Raw genomic sequence first — 20,197 nt, 5'->3', positions numbered from 1 at the left:
TAAAATGCCTCAGGAATAATCTCTGTTATTGTGAAAAATAATGACCATGAAATAATATTTCACAATAATAAGAAAATTTATATAGCAGAATGCAATATATTTCACAATAATGAGCATTTTTTTCAAAATGTGTTCCATTATTTCACAATATCATTCTCACATTACATATCTGTGTCTTATTTATTCACATAGTTATTTATTTCATCTTGACCTATTTATTTATTTAATTTTGAACGCTTTGGAGTTCCATAGTGATTAGCCACCACAGCAGGATCAAGTCATGGTTTAATTATTGCCACCTTAAAAACCTCTGGGATGGGATTTCTATCAGAATCATCACTGTTAGAATGACTGTTGGTACTGCACGTACTACTGTCAGTGTCTTTTCCTTCAGTATTAACTTAGACACGGGGCCGTACACTCTTTCTACCTGTGCACGTTTTATTTACAGGTGTTAATTACTTGCATTCATACTAGCTTGAGCTTCTAACCTGCTCTTAGCCTCTTGTTTAGAGTGGAGATGCTGTCAGTGCTGTGTCGCAATAAGCCTGATTGAGGTTGATGGAACCGAATCATTTCAATTACGCGCAGGACTTCAGTATGTGTGTGCACAGACTGAGCGTGATACGATGCTCTGACATCATACCTGAGAGTGCCTTTGTTTGGATAAAATGGCTGTGACAGCGTCTGAGGCTTGAACTGTACCAGGTCACAGTTGATATTGATCCTTTCTGCAGAGCCGACATATCATTGCATGCTACGCTTATTTTATCAGCAGAACTGCTGATGTTGCATAGAAGAACAAGGTTACACACACTGCTTTTAAAGCAATATTTCACTTTGTTGGTTTAAGATACGCGGCTCTGTGGCCGAGCTTTGAATTCAGATGTTTTCTAATGTTGTTCAGGTACAAATATGTTCATACTGCAGGAACTGCCCTTGTTTCTGAAAACTACTCATTTTGTTTAATGCAGCCCACAGTTTTAACACACATTACAACATGTCCCTCACAGAGTTCGCTGTGAGGCTCATAAAGGAAAGAAGGGCACGCTGGCTTCACTGACACTTTAGACCAGAGGTCTCCAACCTTTTTTGCGCCACGGACCGGTTTATGCCCGACAATATTTTCACGGACCGGCCTTTAAGGTGTCGCGGATAAATACAACAAAATAAAAGTAGTACCGGTACCGAAAAAAAGAGAATTTATTCATAACACACTGAAAAGACCCAGGAAAATCGAGTAAACGATCAAAACGATAACAAAATAACGCTGAAAACCAATAAAACCCTGAAAACCAGACATTTCACACCTGAGCCTCAACTCTCACGGCCCGGTACCAAACGACTCACAGACCGGTACTGGTCCGAGGCCCGGGGGTTGGGCACCGCTGCTTTAGAGAGTCTGCAGGGCTTGACCAGCGGCTGGGGTGTCAAAGATAAGATAAGATAAGATGACTGAATCCATCAGGAGCTGACGTGAGGCTGCATACCTGGAGCTGCTGCAGGATGCGCTCCCTGGGCGTCACCTGATGTCTGCTGCAGCTGTCCTGATAGGCCAGCGACACCTCTGTGAAGGTGAGTCTGCTGTCAGCTGAAACAGGAGAATCTGCTCATTCACTGCTTTAATGCCTCTGCAATTAGTGAGCAAAAGCAACCATGCAAAAGTACTTAAGGTAAGTGTGTGTGTGTGTGTGTGTGTGTGTGTGTGTGTGTGTGCGTGTGTGCGTGTGTGTGCGTGTGTGTGCGTGTGTGTGTGTGTGTGTGTGTGTGTGTGTGTGTGTGCGTGTGTGTGCACTGCAGGGAACTGTCAGTGAGAAGGACATGAATGTCAGTCTCTGAATGATCAATCAACCAATCACGTATCTTAATGCATCAAGCACAGCTTTATATCCAGCTGACGTGAGAGACAACATTTGATTCTTCACTGAGGTCTGAGTGTGCACAGGTGATCCCCGTGGATAGTGTGCACAGGTGATCCCCGTGGATAGTGTGCACAGGTGATCCCCTAATGTGGATGCACCAAGTATAGGTCAGTCAAAACTACTGTGTGCAGTCCAGAGGAAATATGGAGGAACATGAACACAGAAAGTCTCCATTAAAATGGGTTCAAAATAATGATAAATAAAGAAAAAAGCAGGAGTTACTAATGCTTGTCTTCACAGGAGCAAACAAAGGCAAAATATTCAAATATTATTTTCCTGCAAAATCCCTCAAATTATTTTTGTTATAATCCCTAAAAATGCCTGTTATAAATAATACATGAGTTGACTGGATTTTAGTTCAGCTTTTCTGCTACATGTCTGATGCTTTTTCAAGGACAGAATAAGAGTAACATGCTAACATGATGTAAGGTGCATCTTTTTGACAAATACATTCAAATCGTTGATTCAAAATCTCAAATATAAATATAAAATATGTAAAATTCTTTAATTTACTTATTTTAGTGAAATCATGGATTGATCACGTCCTTTAGATATTAAGATGCTAAAATAACATGTAGTGGTCATTTTTAATGAGATGTTAAGAGCTTAAATCAGGTATAGAAGTGAGAGCTACACTTCCACCATCACTGAACGTCATCACTTAAACAGCAGCTCACCCAGTTTCTCAGCGTTCCCATGCTCAGCAAAGCTGGACACTAGCTGTTCGTCCGGAGGGAAGCACACATGCTTTCCTCCTTTACTTCTCTTTGATTTCCTTCTGGGCTGTCCTGAGCTGTCATCGTTCTGCTCATCATCACTGCAGTTGGTCATCGCCTCTCTTTACTTTAGGACTGCAGCACGGAGCGCTCTATTGTAATAGAAGGCCAATGGTTAGTCAGGATGGGAACTCCAGCGTCGGTCACGTTACATGCTATCCATGGAGCTGTGACAGCAGCTACTGAAGTACTTCTGGTAACATAAAAGAGTGAAGTAGTGACGACGTGCCCTCGTGAATGTGAAACGTCTTCAGTCTGTGGCGACACTGAAGAACCAATATCTTATTCATGAGCTGTGCACTGTTACCCAATATGTTTGGATCGAATGACACACTGAAAACAGGTAAGGCTCTGCACATTTACATACTTATTCAGATTCATTTACAAAATTCAGGGCTGTTCTGGATAAGACAAACACAGGTAAGTTACCGAGGTAACCACGTTCGATCAAATATTCTTAGTTATCCAAATACTTTGGTTGAGTTTCCCACTGAAGTGTCTGTCTCTGCAAGCTGCCTGACAATGTCAAAAAAGACAGAATGAAACAGACAAAATACAGAAGCAGCAGTTTGTGGAGACAGTTCAGAGACAACAGATCACAGCCAACCTGACACAACACACTGCAACAGCCACTGAAGCACGGCCGACCTTCGTCTCTGCAGCAGCCCCCACCAAGCTTCTCTAATGATGGTTTTTCAAGGGTTACAGTTACAAGAAGGAACTTTTCATTGGAGTAATTTGTTTCTTACAGAGAACATTTCTTAGAAACACACAAACACGCAAATGAACAGCTAAAGTGCAGCAGCCACTCTAATTATTGTGCTAAGTACAGTAAAGTGTGACAGAGCACAACTGTAGAACAGGCCAACTACAATGACCTCACCCTAAACACCAACAAAACAAGAAAGGATGCCCCCCCCTCTCCATAAAAGTGACTTTGTGGAGAGGGTATCCTCTATTAAGTTCCTCGGCACCCACATATCTGAGGACCTATCTTGGACCACAAACACATCAGCCCTGGTGAAGAAACCCCAGCAGCGCCTCCACTTCTTGGGGGTTCTGAGATGGAACAGGCTGCAGTCTGACCTCCTAGTGTCCTACTGTGCCACCTGTGTGGTACACTGGTTGCACAACAGCTGACAAGAAGAGACTACAGAGGGTCATAAGAACTGTAGAGAAGGTGATTGGCTGTACACTCTCCTACCTGCACTTAATTTCCAGCTCAAGATGTCTCTCCAGAGCCAGAGCAATTATAAAGGACCGCCTTCATCCTAACGACCACCTCTTCAACATCCTGCCCTCTGGAAAAAGGTTCAGACCCATCAGGTGCAAAACCAACAGACTAAAGAACAGCTTCTTCCCAGGAAGGGACCGGTCCCCTCCAACTACCAACCAGTAACCTGCCTCAGCATCACATGGAAGCTCCTGTCAGGCATCATAGAGGCTAAGATGAACAGACACATGAGTGGGGCACAGAAAGGGATGGGCAAGAATACCAGAGGAGGAAAACACCAGCTACTGGTAGACCGAGCAGTCAGACAAGGCTGCAAGACCAGGCTGACCAACCTGTGCACTGCCTGGATTGACTACAAGAAGGCCTATGACTCAATGGCCCACAGCTGGATCCTGGAAGGCCTAGAACTGTACAAGATCAACAGGACCCTGAGAGCCTTCATCAGGAACTCAATGGGGATGTGACAACACTAGAGGCCGACTTCAAGCCCATAGCAGTTAGGACTGCTGCACTTCTCCACACAGGGCACTAGCAGCAGTAGGTTCTTCAGCCTGTGAGCACTTGTTACTAGTTGTTGCTGTTACCACTGCTGACGATGCAGCAGCCTCGACAGATAACAAGTCACTAAATTAGACACATTTTGCTGCATCTTTTTGTAATTTTGTCTTCTCTCTCAGCTTTTTAGTGCCACCTTTTCATTTTTGTTTGTTCATCATTATCACCCACTTCTTCCACAGTAAACTCTGCTATACAGGCACACAATGAAAGTAGGGGAGAGGCAAGGGCGTAGATTTGGCATGGACGGAAGGGACACGTCCCCACCAATATCCAGCGGTTATTGAATTGTCCCCACCAACATTTCGATCTCTTCGAGTAAAAACAAACAAACCTTATAGAAAGAAAAAACGATCTGTCAGCGTCTCATTCACCCAGCGGTGCAGAAAGAGTTAAATTACGTGCTCTACTGGAGTCCTATGTCATGTGACAAATATGGCCAATGTGATTGGCTGAGCCTTTCAGGGAGCTCTGTTTAGTTTCAGCAGCGGTAAGCCTGCGCTGTGAGGAGGAGAGGAGGACGGCAGCAAAGAGGAAGAAGCTGGATATAAGAAAGTGTTTTTCATATAAACCTGTGAGTCACTTAACGCATAAAATGTGTCCGTCATAATAACGTTACAGGCTGTGCTAGGCTTTGGCCCACATCAGTCTAAGTATGTACCCATTAATACCGTGTTTTGGAAACTACCTGCACAGCAGGCAGCACTGTTAGTTCTCTCAGTCTCAGAGCAGCGTTTCTAATTTTGATTGAAGCTGTCAGAGAAACTGTTAGTTTACAGAGGCTGTTAGAATTATATGTCTAACATTAAAATGTTGGTGACACAATAATTTCATCCTAATGGCTCTGACATATTCATAGGGTTAATTTTTGAGACAAAATATCATGAGGTCGTCATGATTTTGCAGATATTCCACCTTGTAGTGCAGTTTGCACAGTTTTAAAATGCACGCATCCTACAAACATTACTGACGAGTCAAGATCTGCACAAAGTGACAGAAACACTGAAGCAGCTGCACGTTTTATTCTTATTGTCATGTTTGTCAGGTGACAGAAGAACCAACACAGAGCTCAGAGAGTGATGGTGACACAAGATCACAGGTGAAACTGGATGATGACCTGGTGGTTCATGACTGTATTTGAAGCACATGTGTGACTGCATGTATGTGGAGTGTCTCACTGTTATTCATCAGGTGACAGAGGCAGCTCTGCCATGTAGCTCGGACAGAGGTGAAGAGGAGAGCTCACAGGTGACTGATGATGATTTGGTGCTGTAGATTAACGAGAGGAGAAGGCATGTGTTTGGCTCCTTCACATAGTGGACATTGAGTTGTTGTGTGGGGCATGTAGTCCATGTCTGTTGCTGTAACAGTAGTTTATGTTTAGAATAAAAGATCTCAGCTCACTGATTTGATCGGGGCAATAGTGCCTAAAATGTTGCATCATTTTGCTGAGAGATCTTTTACTCTGTGGTCATCTTAGACGAGTAGTTTTATGGACAAAAACCAGCAGGTCACTGAGTGTTCCCTTAGTGCTAATGTGTCAGAGATGTTGGTGCACTATAACTGAACTAATGTTGTTAAGTCCTTAAAGTCATATTCTTTTATTGTCACGACTGTATTTGAAGCTATTTTTATTTTTGTATGATACCTGATTTATATGGAATATGGTTGAAGTAAACTAAAGTCAGTCATTTGTTTAATAGTAACTTAACATTATATAATTCACACATAAAACTATGAATTGTAATTTTAAATGGTTTAAAAGCATGTAGAATAGCATATGTAGGCAAGTGTATTTACTACTTTTTTTTTTTTTATCAAGAAGCAAAGACAAAAAGGAAAAAAAAGAAACAGGACAGGGTTCAATGGCTGAATCATCCGTCCCCACCGATGCCAAAACCAAATCTACGCCCTTGGGGAGAGGTATTAAGACTTTTGATTGGGCAATACAGTGACAGTAGTGAAATTAATGAATGCTCTTCTTAACCTAGAAAATAAGACTTTCCCCTTCTGTTTCTCTCAGGTGCCTTATAAGATGAAGCAGTACTGGTGTGGCTGGATGGGTGGAAAACACATCATTATGGTGCATGGAGACAAAAGCATATATATTTAATCACTTAGGTGCAAATATACACAATCTGAACTATGAGCAGCGCGGACTGTGTTTTACTCTGATATATTTGCACTGCCTACAAACTGGGTGAGATGTTTTCATTATTATAAAGACAAAAAGTGACTTTGGATGACCTTTTACTGACTTAAGGAATCACAAAACTCATGGTTCTACACCTCAGGGAGTTATTGACTGCAAAGTATTACGCACAAGCCCTAACATTAAATGTTGTTTTTTCCCAAATTAAATAAATTTACAGAATCAAACACAGATTTGGACTTAACTAAATAGCACAATAGGACATATTAGTCCATGGTTTGATAATAAAACAATAAGAAATTAATAACACAGCTCTGATAGTTGATCACGTACTGAAGACCTGCCCCATGGAGGATAAGCAGCAGATAATGGATGGATGATGGTTCCACATTAAAAAAGGCATTTTCTGTAAACTTTCTGCTTTATATTTACAGGACAGTCTGAGCTCATATTTCTTTATTAGAACTGAGCCCACAGGAGTCATGTTGGCAGGTTTCAGCAGCAGAAATGCAGAAAATAGAGTTGCTGTTGAAACTGCACTTCTTCTTATATTAAGACATGTTTAAAATATATTTACATCTTTCATATATTAAGAGATCCCGGGGATTAAATGCGTATTTAAACTTCTTCACGCTAACAGAAAGGACAGCTCGTCGCTGTTCACGCAGTAGTGAAGCACCGACTTCCCCCAATAAAATAGCGCGGTACGAGGACGTCACTTCCTGACCGGTAGTTTTGCGGGAAGTTTGGTCCGTGTACAGTTTCTCCTACAGGGAAGCATAAACAACGAAGCGACGGTATGTTTCTGTCATACACGCATATATGTGTACGCTAACGGAACCAACCACAGCGACTCGGGAGCGTGTGCTGTCGGACGGCGTCATGTAGCGGGTCATGTAGGCGCTAATGTGACACACGGTTACTCACAAGACCGCGCAGTTAGCATGAGAGCTAACGAGCCTCGAAAGAACAACGCAAGGTGCGGGATTCGCACGACGTCATCGCTTTACTGTTTCTCTTTCTGTTGGTTTGAATGCTAACAGGCGGTTCGTGTCTCGTATAGGCTGCACACATTAGCAGGTGATGGGGAACTCAGGATGTGGTTAGCTAACTTCGGTACAGATAAAAACATGGTTCTGATGTGACCCGAAAAGTACAAGTTTCCATTTCTTGTTGTGTTTACAACGATGTTTAGCTTAGTTTTATTTTGGAGCTCTGCTTCCATCACGATGGAGCAGCACTAACGACCACCGTGGCTGTGTGTGTTAGATGCCCCCTAAAGCCAAGGCGGCAGGCAGAGGCAGAGCCCCTGCCAAGAGGAAACTGGCAGAGGAGTTTCCTCCTGGAGAAGTGCTGAAGGACACCATGAAGAAGGAATGGAAGCTGGGGGCTCCGATCGGTCAGGGGGGCTTTGGGGTCATATACTTGGGTAAGAAAGACAATGTTATTTGTATGTTAGTTCTAGTTAACATCCGAGTTTGAGCTGCAAACTTTATATTGAATAAAAGTGAATAAAGATTTTAAGCATGTGTCAACCAAATACTGTAAATAATGAACATATTCCCTCTCATGTTTTCCCCAGCCGAGGAAAATTCTGCAAACCCCGTGGGTGCTGACGCTCGCTATGTCATCAAAGTGGTAGGACTAAGTTTGTTCCAGTCCCGGCATTATTACTCGTCACATACTTTTGTCTTTACTCACAGAAAAGTAGCTACCAAAGCCAACTCAACCTTTGTATTTTATGACATATCAATTTCTATTCTATAACACTTCCACTTTAGTTAAGCCCATCAAGAGTTAAGACTTAATTGGCAACATAAGTTCATTGGATTAAGTCCAGAAATAATTCACATACTGACAGGACTTGTTTGACTTGTTTGACTTACTTTTCTGCTCTAATGTGCAGACTCATCAGTCTCTCCCATTTGACTCTGAGAATCGTCCGATTTATTTGTTCACTAACTGCAGCGATGCAGCCAGCACAGGCCTTGACCCTGGACCTTTCAGATGGCTCTGTCCAGTTGCTGGTCACTGAAGTGTCACGAGAAGTGATCACAGTGCAAACGTTGCAGCCAATAAGGCGCTTTCTGCACTGTGACCATTTCCCTGTTTCTATTCTTAAGGAGGAGAAACGGGGAGAAAAAGCCCGGGGATGCCCCATCACCCAAGATCTGAACTGAATCAGTGGCAACGTTTGAATCCAAATTTTACGTTTTTGGTTCAAATCATTGTCGAGATGTGAGGAGAGACGTACAGCAGCGAGCGTGGCCTGAATAAAAGCGCCGTCAGCTCCACTGTGCTGTAGCCCACTGCAGGCTCACATCTGCACGCTGCAGGCTCACATCTGCACGCTGCAGGCTCACATCTGCACGCTGCAGGCGTTGCTGTTAAAAAGTGACGTGATGGCTGTTGTGGGCCAAATGTAAAGCTCTACCTGTACTGTGTTTATTCCAACTTTAACTCTAATTATTTGTGCTGTCGCTGTCTGAAACAAACTGTGGAAGCTATTCAACATTTATTTAACATTTTAAATCTTTTTATTGAAACTGCAGCACGACCGCTTGCTGGGGCTCATTCCCAGCACGGACCTGCTCCTAACTGTCAGAGATGTAACAGTCTGTGAACCTGGATTTAAACACACAACCAGTTTTTGCACTTTTGTTTGTTTTTTAAATGTTTAAACGGAAGAGAAGGAACCGGCCTGCCGTGCTGTGAGCTGTACTCTGGATTGTTTCTTTTTTCTGCCTGTGAAGGGTGGAAACACAAAAGCCCGGTGTGCTGTTGTGGGTCTGCAGACCTAATGTACCTGTTGATCTGTCCACAGGAGCCTATTGACAATGGACCGCTTTTCTGCGAGCTCGCGTTTTACATGAGAGCTGCCAAGCCAGATCTCAGTGAGTCACATGATCAGACACTATAAACACACACTGTCAGCGAGCCAAAGTTAGCCCTGCGATCATAACACAAGAGTCTCACCAGCAGGGCAAACAAATAAAAAGAGAGGCAAGTTTCTTAATTAAAAGATGGTGTTGCAGCCGAGGCTCAGAGGAGCCCTACAAAGGAAAGGAAGCGTTTGGTGGCAGCGCCGCCAGCCCTCGGGCCACCGCTTTGCATTTTATATAATAACAATCCAAATGTCAGTCTCCCCTGACGATTAACTGTTATATGACTAAGGAACCGAAGCCTCATATTTTATTCATGCTGGAGTCTCACGTTGTTGGTAAATATTTGTCCCAGCAGCAGATTAGCTCGCGGCCATATTGGCCACTTTCCCCCACTGATTTATACTCTTATTACTTGGAGTCTCACATCCATCACCCACTTAAACCAGCACCTTCACAGAGTTACTTCCTGTGTTGTTGATTTCATGTATGCACACATTAAAAGCTCATGTACGTGTCTGATACGTTTACTCTTGCCCTGCAGTTCAGAGCTGGATGAAGTCCAAGAAGCTGAAGAACCTGGGCGTGCCCCGGTACTGGGGCTCGGGTCGACATGAGAGAGGGGGTCAAAGGTAAGGGTGGGAGTGCTGGGGACGAGTCTCAGGTTGTAATGATGCAGCCCGTCTCTCCTCCCTCTGTGTGACGTGCAGTCGTTCAGGTTCAGCAGTTATATTTGGTGCACGCAGCTCGAGCTGTGCATCAACTGTGTTTGACTTTTCCTCCATGGTGTTTGCATGTTGCACACTGGATGGAGTCACACACAGATTTAAAGGAGAGGTGGGCATGATTACGCTGATTAGAGCCTGTGTTTTCCCAGCTCAGGTCTCTGCCTTCTATAGCAGACCTCACTCTGATTCATTCAGTGGATTACTTTGGCACCGCCTGATACCATGTAGTGGATCTCAGTAGTAGCACTTGTTACTGGTTTCATAAGGGCCCAGTGGCCTGATAAGGCATCAGCTTTGGTCCCGCCTGGGTCACATAGTTAGCACTATCCTCAGCCCTTGCATCACCTCTCCTGACCTCCTCTGTGCACTTATAGTAACTCCGATATTTAAGCTAATCTCCCTGTTTACGCCTTTTACAACTCAGTTTTTAATATTTTATTATTTTTTTACTGTGTTAATGTCCTGAAAGCTCGATGAAAGAAAACGCCAAATAAGAAGTAAAGTGAAACAGCTGCGTTCTCCTCACAGTAACAGGTAAAGCTGCAGCCTTTCTGACGCTCTGCTAACAAAGCTCTCTGTCCCAACCAGATACAGGTTCATGGTCATCGACAGACTTGGCACAGACCTGCAGAAGAAGTTTGAGGAATGCGGAAGGAGATTTCCCAGAAAGCTGGTCCTGCAGCTCGGCCTTCGACTGGTTGGTTTTGTCACGATGAAGTTGTTTCAGTCTGAATCACTTAGGTTGTAAACAGCAGGTCATGACCAACATCCTGAGGATGAACGTTGTTCGCAAACTGAAAATAACTGATGATGAGGGTCGAATAACAAGCGGTTTCATCCTCAGAGTTAGTGATGCACAGGGGAGGAAATGGGTTTTCCCAAAGAGACACACAAGTGTATTTTCAGTTGTGTTAATGATTGTGGGTCAGAAGCATTCTCCTGCTCATCCTGGAATGATTGTTTCTGCTTTTAAAGTGAGCTGAAACTGTAATCTGACACCGCTTTACGGAAACGCGAACGTCAGCAGATTTCCTGCACCTGTGCTTCCGATCGAAAATCCTTTGTTTGCATGAAAATACCAACAATGAAGTAATTTGTTTACACAGTCCAGTAAGATTTGTCACAGTGACACTGGATAGACTGTGAAATAGTCATTTACTGTGACTCTCTTTCTTGTTGGAAATCCCACGCTTCTCTTATAGCAGCGCGTCTCCCGTTCGCTCTAGTTTATTAAGATCTATGTGGAGGAGGTGAAACTTTTTCTGGTCAGACTCTCCTCTGTGCTCTGTGGTGCTCAGCCCGGCTACATCCCCTCTAAAAAAGACAAATGTTTATGTTCTGAAACTGAACGTAATGAATCGAGTTGCTAATAAAATCCTCGTAATGTGATCACAGGTTTGGCTTTACGTGGCTGCTGCTCAGTGAGGTGATGACGGGCTGAGCAGCAAACTGCACATTATATTTAAACCATGTAGTGTGATTACTTTGTACTAGGGTCTTGCTACATCACAGATGTGTCTGTACTCTGTATTTGATGGAGTATTTGTTCCTGTGCAGCTGGATACTCTGGAGTACATCCACGAGCACGAGTACGTGCACGCTGATGTGAAGGCGTCTAACCTCATGTTGAGTCACAGCGATCCCAACCAGGTCAGTTGGAGTTCCAGCGTGCTGACTGAAACTGTGACAGTTTACAAAGTGCCGCTGTGACCTGTGCATCGGCAGGAGGCGGAGCCTGGTTTTGGTTGGAACACACTCGCACTGCTTCATTAGATTCAATTAGGCTTTTGTGACGGGGGGAGGTGAAGCCAGAGTGTTCAGACGGGGGAGATTAGATGGCAGGAGCACAGAGCTGCAAATAAGGTGGGGGCAGGGGCAAATATTTAATTTGGAGATTAATAATGTATCATCGGTGGTGTTATTAAGGAGCTTTTTATAAATGACAATTTGGAAATCAGCCCCTCAGGATTTTAATATTGGCTCTGGTTGTTTTTCCTGCTCTTCCTCGGAGGTGGTGAATGTAGGTTTGCTTTTATTGCTCTACATTTCTTTATTAAAGCCACAGAGAATATAAGCACAATGCAAACTGAGGAATAATAAAGTGCTATGGAGCTGGAATTAGAATTGAAATCGTGTGTCTCCTGTCTGTGTACAGTCAGTGAACGCTGCTAAAACATGGATTAGTACTGTGTGTATGTGTGTGCATGCCTGAATCTTTGTGTTTGTCAACTGTAGGTTTACTTGGTAGATTATGGACTGGCCTATAGGTACGCACCTGAAGGTCTGCCCAAGGAGTACAAGGAAGACCCCAAGAAATGTCACGATGGTACCATCGAGTTCACAAGCATCGACTGCCACAAAGGAGCATGTAGGTGCAAACGTACGCGAGTAGTCATGACGCCCAACATGGTGTACAAAACCAGAGTGGTAATCTGAAAGAGTCGGCAGGCTCTGATGTTTTTAACCATAAACAGGAAAATCAGTGTGAACGGATTTCAAACCATTTTAGTGAGGACGGTTTGGAACAGCTGGGCTGTTTCCTCCCCATTTAAACTGGGATTCAGTACGCACCATAGAGTGTAGAGTGTGACACGGCCCCACGTTCGCCCAGAGACCGAAACAGTACCCATGTTTGTTTTGCTGTGCAGTCAGAGCACTTTAACACGGCAGTGTGCTGGACTGACTTACCTTTGGGGCCGCCGTCGTAGTACTGAGTGTGTTCAGCCACAGCGTTGTTGCTCCAGCTGAAGTTTGCCAAAGAACAACACTGATACTGATTGGTGTTCCTCATCTCGTACAACGTGGAAATAACCTGGATGCTATTATGTACATAAGTGTCTGATATTGCTAATGTTGCTACGTGCGCCATGTTTGCTAACAGCCGCGTCCAGGCGCAGCGACCTGGAGATCCTGTCCTACTGCATGGTTCAGTGGCTGTGTGGCCGGCTGCCCTGGGAGGACAAGTTGCAGGACCCGCTGTACGTCAGAGACGCCAAGATCCGGTATGTGAAACTGAGCACAGAGCCTGGGTGCTCCAGTCAGCAACACGTTGCCGTTTATACAATTCTACAGTACGTTTTATTATTTACATCTTTGTTTTGTGTTGTACAGTTCACACAGATTGATGTGTATTAAAGAAAGTTGTGTAACGTTTTCACCTCCAGGAGTCAAGAAAACATAAGCGAGTTCATGGCCAAGTGTTTCTCCTCTCAAGACAAACCAGGTGAGACAGACTGACAGCGGCGGCTCTGTGGCTGCGATGGACCAGCGCTGAGCTGGTCACACTGACGTGCCTCAACGTATTATTCATATACTGTAGACTTTTGTACACTTGTCACATCATGAATGCTCATGTCTTGATCTGGTTGTGAAAACCACAATGCCCTGCATAATCCCACAGTCTGAAACCGTGTGACTTCAAATCATATCAAGTTCATGATTAGTCGAACATTTTACCTTTCCATTATTTTAAGTGTTTAAGGAGTTTAAGTTGCCTTGGAGTTGTTGTCAGCTATGATCAGTACTGTTAGTGTTCTTTGATAAGGTTTGTGTGTTACAGCAGCATCATCAGTAAAGTGTGAGTTGATTCATTTCGTCCGTTCCTGGCTGCTCTCATGTGTTTCTAACATGATTCAATTCAATTTTATTTATATAGCGCCAAATCACAACAAAAGTGGCCTCGAGGTGCTTCATAGATACAGAGAAAAACCCAACAATCATATGACCCCTATGAGCAGCACTTTGGCGACAGTGGGAAGGAAAAACTCCCTTTTAACAGGAAGAAACCTCCAACAGAACCAGGCTCAGGGAGGGGCGGGGCCATCTGTCTCCCCTTTGGGGAGAGGGGAGGAAGACAGGATAAAGACATGCTGTGGAAGAGAGACAGAGGCTAATAACAGATATGATTCAATGCAGAGAGGTCTGTTAATACATAGTGAGTAAGAAAGGTGACTGGAAAGGAAAAACTCAATGCATCATGGGAATCCCCCGGCAGCCTACGTCTATTGCAGCATAACTAAGGGAGGATTCAGGGTCACCTGGTCCAGCCCTAACTATATGCTTTAGCAAAAAGGAAAGTTTGAAGCCTAATCTTAAAAGTAGAGATAGTGTCTGTCTCCTGAATCCAAACTGGAAGCTGGTTCCACAGAAGAGGGGCCTGAAAACTGAAGGCTCTGCCTCCCATTCTACTTTTAAATACTCTAGGAACAACAAGTAGGCCTGCAGAGCGAGAGCGAAGTGCTCTAATAGGGTGATATGGTACTACAAGGTCATTGAGATAAGATGGGGCCTGATTATTTAAGACCTTGTATGTGAGGAGCAGGATTTTGAATTCTGGATTTAACAGGAAGCCAAAACAGGAGAAATCTGCTCTCTTTCTAGTCCCTGTCAGGACTCTTGCTGCAGCATTTTGGATTAACTGAAGGCTTTTCAGGGAGTTTTTTGGACTTCCTGATAATAATGAATTACAGTAGTCCAGCCTGGAAGTAATAAATGCATGAACTCCAGCTGTTGCGCACATGTCTGAGAACAGAATCACCAATTACCAGAGTTTGACCCCCGGCGGGTGTGTCGCCGAGTGGGGAAAAACGGTTAGACACATGAACGGGTTGGTGGTGTACCTGGGGCTGCTGTTTAGGACTATGCTTCCTCCTCACCGTCACCCAGCCGCCCTCTTTCCCCAGCTGCTTGGGGTCTGCCGGGAAACAGCTAGCGGGGCCTACGCTATCTTCGGCTGCACCAGCTACAGAGGCCTGGCTAGCTACGGGTGAATGAAGGGTGCGAAGCCGAGTCTCCAATTCAGTAATCCTGGCCTCCAGAGCTGCAAATATGCTACATTTGTTACAGATATCATTACTGCTAAAGGAGGCCGAGGAGTAACTAAACATCTGACACAATGAGCAAGAAAGTGCAGGAGGGACAGGAGAAGTAGCCATGGTGCTAACGAGTCGGCTACGAGCTAAGCTAAGCTAGCGAAACAGTACAGAGACAGTGAGTGAATACTTTGGCTATAAGTTAGGTAGTGAGTACACAGACAGTGTGCTTCGGATGAAGCACGTGAAGATTATACTATGAAAAAAGAATGTATTTAAAAGTTTTTAATTAAATTGCTAAGCAGATAAGCTACTCAGAAACACCACTGTGTTTGAGCAGGAACAGGAAGTGATACTCTACCACAGAGCGAGCGAACACCAAGTGACAGCGCCACTTGGTGTTCTGCCTTTGAGCAGTGACCACCTGACCTCTCACTGGGATAGAAGTACAGGCCACAAGCTGCGGCAGTAAATGGCAACATTGTTGCCCGACTGTGCTAAAAGTTGCCTTTTAATGTTGGTGCTTTGACCGGAAGGCAGCGTGTCGGTTCAGAGGAGACGTCGCACCTCCGTCCTTCTGCTGTGCTGAGCACGAGCAAACTGTTGTTTTCTGCTCCGTGTGTGTGTGTCTGTGTGTCTGTGTGCACCAAGTCTGAAGAAAGTCCCACCACACAACATTTAGCCTGACGTTGACATCTGAATGCAACACACTATGGTGACAACAGTGGGGGGGGGGGAGCTTGTGTTTAAGTTATGACTTTGTTTATGAAGTGTTTGATGAAAATAACATGGATGACCTGATGGTCTCGAACGAGCAAGAAGGTGTGAGGGTTCTGATGAGCGGGCTTCTCCTTGTGTTGCAGATGAGATACAGCGGTTCATGGAGGAGGTGAAGTCTCTGGGCTACACAGCCAAACCACCCTACGACAAGCTGCGCTCTATCCTGCAGGCTGGACTGAAGACCATCGGTCCTAAAGAGGACGGCAAGCTGGAGTTCACCTCTGCCAGTGGAGCAGCGGCGCCTCCCACCAAGGTCAGCGCTCCTACTTGTTTCTAGAGGGAAGCGAGAAAATGCAGTATTTGAGCTCGAGCCTGTGGGGGTGTACACCTCTGACTTACCGTCGAATTATTTTCCTCATTTAGTCGACTAAGAAATGAACAACTGTCGCTTCATCATAATTACTTCTAACTTTGTTTGGTGATGACAGGAGTAACTGTCTCATGGTTTCAGGCATCATTGTGTCCAGTTCACATCTATGAACTGTATAATATGTAGTTGTTGTGCATCCTCTGCATTAACTCATCCACCAGTTCACTTTGTTCTCGGTTAGTGTCCATCCTCCAGCTGTCTTTATGGTCGAAGGGTTAGTGTGTAGGCTCCTATAGATGACACATTTGATGTCCATTCCAGGGACTGCTCACAGTCCCCTCCCCCAACACCTCGGGGTCGCCTGTCTCTTCAGATTGTTGTGGTCATAGGGGCGTGTCCAGAATGAAGCGATGCCACATGGTTTGATGAAATGCTAAGTCTGGTATTATGGCCGATGCCACTCGGGCTCCGTGGTGCTGGGTAGTGATCACAAGGCCTGGATGTCGAGTCTTGATTGTTTTGTCAGAGACATTCACACCAGTAACCTTGTGGACGGCTCTTATAGTGCTCGTCGTGTTCCTCCTCGCACAAAGAAACAGATACTGTTCCTGCTGATGGGTTAGGGACCCCCCAGGGGGGTTATGGCTGTGCTGGGCGACACGGCAGACCTGGCCGTGGCTGGACTGGCTGTGAAGCCTGGTATCTCCTCATGCTAGTGCTTTGGGAGTTGTCTCGTTGTTGCCCCTCTAGTGCACCTGTTGTTAATTTCATTAAGACCAAAGCAGCTGAACTGGAGTCATTAGCATTGCTGTCTTTGCCTCAGCTGATAAGAAGTTTCCCTTCATGTGTCTGCATGCAGCAGCCCGTCTCTGACTGTTCTCAGTGCTGGTGCTCATCAGGACAAACATCATCGCCTCTGTACGTGATGCTGGAGCTCTCAGCTACAACCTAACATTTATGTGTTACTCCCCCTGACTCTCTCTGTCCCCCTCCACCCCCTCACTCTCTCTGTCCTCCTGTCTCTCCCTCCACCCCTCCCCTGTCTCTCTCTCACTCTCCCCCCCCTCTCTCTCTCCCCCCCCCCACACTGTCTCTCACTCTCCCCCCCCTCTCTCTCTCCCCTGTCTCTCACCCCCCCCACTGTCTCTCTCTCACCCCCCCCACTGTCTCTCTCTCACTCTCCCCCCCCTCTCTCTCTCACCCCCCCCCCACTGTCTCTCTCTCACTCTCTCCCCCCTCTCTCTCTCACCCCCCCCACTGTCTCTCTCTCACCCCCCCTCCCCTGTCTCTCACTCTCTCCCTCTCTCTCCCCATTTTTCTCTCCCCCCGTCTCTCAACCCCCCTCCCCCTGTCTCTCTCTCACCCCCCTCCCCCTGTCTCTCTCTCACCCCCCTCCCCCTGTCTCTCACTCTCCCCATCTCTCTCTCTCTCTCCCCATTTTTCTCTCCCCCCCGTCTCTCAACCCCCCTCCCCCTGTCTCCCTCTCATCCCCCCCGTGCCTCTCTCTCTCCCCATTTTTCTCCCCCCCGTCTCTCAACCCCCCTCCCCCTGTCTCCCTCTCATCCCCCCCCTGTGTCTACCCTGTCTTTCTCTCTCACCCCCCTACCCTGTCTTTCTCTCTCACCCCCCTCCCCTGTCTCTCTCTCACTCTCCCCCCCCTCTCTCTCTCCCCTGTCTCTCACCCCCCCCCCACTGTCTCTCTCTGTCCCCCTCCACCCCCTGACTCTCTCTGTCCTCCTGTCTCTCTCTCTCACCCCCCTCCCCTGTCTCTCTCTCTCACCCCCCTCCCCTGTCTTTCTCTCTCACCCCCCTCCCCTGTCTCTCTCTCACTCTCCCCCCCCCCCTCTCTCCCCTGTCTCTCACCCCCCCCACTGTCTGTCTCTCACCCCCCCCACTGTCTCTCTCTCACCCCCCCTCCCCTGTCTCTCACTCTCTCCCCCTCTCTCCCCATTTTTCTCTCCCCCCGTCTCTCAACCCCCCTCCCCCTGTCTCCCTCTCATCCCCCCCTGTCTCTCTCTCACCCCCCCCGTCTCTCTCTCTCTCTCCCCATTTTTCTCCCCCCCTGTCTCTCTCTCACCCCCCTCCCCCTGTCTCTCTCTCACCCCCCTCCCCCTGTCTCTCACTCTCCCCATCTCCCTCTCTCTCTCTCCCCATTTTTCTCTCCCCCCGTCTCTCAACCCCCCTCCCCCTGTCTCCCTCTCATCCCCCCCCTGTGTCTCTCTCACCCCCCCCTCCCCTGTCTCTCACTCTCTCCCCATCTCCCTCTCTCTCTCCCTCTCTCCCCCCCGTCACTCCCCCACATGCTCTCTGTGCATATGGAAGCTGCCACTGGGGACGTGGTGTTGCCAGCCGAAGGGTTACTGGGCCCTGGTGCTTGTTATTGTATGTAATTATCCCGCCAATCTGTTCACCTCAGTGGGTGCCGCATGGTGATCATGAGGTAGCAATTGTCAAAATGGAGGCAAAAATGGAAAGGGGGGCAGTGGGCGGAGTCTCGTTACACAGGCCCAGAAAGGACGGCGGCGGATGGAGGAGCTGATTGCCTGTGATAAGCGCATCGCTCTCTCTGGGGGCACCTGTACTTCCTGAGGACATACCGTGTTTGCTTTGACAGACATAATAAGTTTATGAAGAACTCTTCAGCAGCCGTTGTGTTTGTGGAAGCTCTACAAAGTACATTTCACCTTGAATGAACCCAGGTCGGTCCATGTTGTAGTCGATGCAGAGTGTCACAGCCCTACATCAGGAGAGTAATGGCGACAGTCAGATTCTAGTGCATGACATGTTTCCTGTGGGGAGTCTCTGGGATTTCCTCATACCTGTGATAGAACTTCACGTAGCAGTTTTCCAGCACAGAGTTTGAGTGCTGAGGAGAGTCTATAATGAGGAGCTCGGGGTCAGTGAGACGCACATAATCATCAGTGCACGCCTGGATCGACTGTTTGCATCCATCATAAAGCTGCAAGGATGTTGTGGCTGCTGTTGGCTGAGACTGCGAGCTGCTGGCTTCTTCGGTTTGTGTCATTTACATGTGTGTGTTTCCTGTTAACAAAGGCTAGATGGGCATGCACATTGTAGGCTTGTTAAACACCTCAGATTATGCTAAATGATGATTCTGGATGAACTACAGTGTTTCTTCTTGCCTGTGCCCCCTCCTCACAGCAGATGCCCCTCCCTGAGCCGGGGGCCAGGTTTCTTCCTGTTCAGTTTTCCTTCCCACTGTCACTGTGTGGTTGTAGCATCTTTACCGTACAGAATAACTTAGTGTGAGTCGATGGTGGTGATTTGGCACTATATTAATACAGTTCAGTAAAAATAGAATTAAATCTCAATTTATGGCATGAGGCAGTTTGACAGTAATTATCTATGTGGGAAATATTCATGTTTATTCACATTTGTTCTTGATTTAACATATTCTGTAGAAACAAACTGTACAGGACCCACAGTGGACTCCCAGGTTTAAAGTAATGTCTTTTAGTCAACATCAACACACCGACTGGTGCTTCTCTTCATATTTATCGTGTTTCTCTCTCTGTAGAAGACGACCAAAAGAAAGATGGCAGCGGATAGAGCGGAGGAGAGCGAGGTGGATTCGAGTCCCGTCAAGAAAAAGAGAGTCACAAAGAAGAACGGTTGGTTTCCTCTTCAGCGTGCACCAGTTTTTGTCAGTGTATCTCTAAATAGAGTAACTGAAGCAGAGGCTATGAATGAAAACTACATGACAACATTTGGGTTAAACGATTGACAGCATGCTGAATTTAACTTTGCAGACAGACCAAAGAAAAGTCCCCAAAAGACTCTGAAATCCAGGAAGGTGCCCAGCAGTGACCCCAAATCCAGACTTGTGGAAATGGGAACCCAGACATCACCTGGACTTGCCCAAAAATCCAGAGGCAGACCCAAGAAAACGAGCACCTGAACATCCACCTCACTCCTCCTCTCAGGCTTTTATGTTGGATTTACTTTGGGCTGTTACACTGTTACACTGTGCTAATAGATGCTGATGTTTGATTGCATTGTAACAATAAAGAGATAACGACATTGATC

General features: G+C 46.1%; 3 protein-coding genes across 8 annotated transcripts in view; 1 reads left to right on the top strand and 2 right to left on the bottom strand.

Moving 5' to 3' along the window:
* The window catches only part of LOC309696228 (ribonuclease inhibitor), a gene marked incomplete at its 3' end in the record, with an annotated part of 64,874 nt that extends 60,023 nt beyond the window's left edge, over positions 1–4,851 (bottom strand). Inside the window, exons 1-3 of the mRNA XM_082517380.1 lie at positions 4,822–4,851; positions 2,600–2,790; positions 1,491–1,591 (exon numbers count right to left, since the gene is read on the bottom strand). Of these exons, the coding sequence (XP_082373506.1) occupies positions 1,491–1,591; positions 2,600–2,753 (255 nt within the window). The 5' untranslated portion in view covers positions 2,754–2,790; positions 4,822–4,851. The remainder of the gene's footprint in view (positions 1–1,490; positions 1,592–2,599; positions 2,791–4,821) is intronic.
* slc3a2b (solute carrier family 3 member 2b) overlaps positions 1–20,197 on the bottom strand; it is a 250,669-nt gene that overhangs the window by 170,038 nt on the left and 60,434 nt on the right. The gene's annotated exons all lie outside the window — the stretch shown is intronic.
* Positions 7,262–20,195, top strand: vrk1 (VRK serine/threonine kinase 1). 4 transcript variants are annotated; one of them, XM_082515993.1, is made up of 13 exons: positions 7,262–7,436; positions 7,909–8,068; positions 8,222–8,277; positions 9,464–9,533; positions 10,066–10,153; positions 10,838–10,946; positions 11,807–11,899; positions 12,485–12,617; positions 13,131–13,320; positions 13,414–13,472; positions 15,924–16,093; positions 19,689–19,782; positions 19,921–20,195. In XM_082515993.1, the coding sequence occupies exons 2-13, from the start codon at positions 7,909–7,911 to the stop codon at positions 20,067–20,069; spliced, it is 1,371 nt and encodes a 456-aa protein (XP_082372119.1). In that variant the 5' UTR covers positions 7,262–7,436; the 3' UTR covers positions 20,070–20,195. The 4 variants fall into 4 exon arrangements, with proteins under 4 accessions (XP_082372119.1, XP_082372122.1, XP_082372120.1 ...); XM_082515996.1 differs by having other exon boundaries at positions 7,276–7,436; positions 13,131–13,251; XM_082515994.1 differs by lacking the exon at positions 7,262–7,436 and adding an exon at positions 7,445–7,618.

This window comes from Aulonocara stuartgranti (assembly GCF_965226115.1).
Source record: "Aulonocara stuartgranti genome assembly, chromosome: 19".
Classification (NCBI taxonomy): domain Eukaryota; kingdom Metazoa; phylum Chordata; class Actinopteri; order Cichliformes; family Cichlidae; genus Aulonocara; species Aulonocara stuartgranti.
This window is presented reverse-complemented; position numbering and strand designations above follow the sequence as displayed.

Bases quoted from the DNA above. Each gene is read 5' to 3' on its own strand.
- vrk1 (XM_082515993.1), top strand. From the start codon at position 7,909: ATGCCCCCTAAAGCCAAGGCGGCAGGCAGAGGCAGAGCCCCTGCCAAG. The intron at 9,534-10,065 runs GTGAGTCACATG...CTTGCCCTGCAG, and splicing joins AGCTGCCAAGCCAGATCTCA to TTCAGAGCTGGATGAAGTCC. The intron at 16,094-19,688 runs GTCAGCGCTCCT...CTCTCTCTGTAG, and splicing joins CAGCGGCGCCTCCCACCAAG to AAGACGACCAAAAGAAAGAT.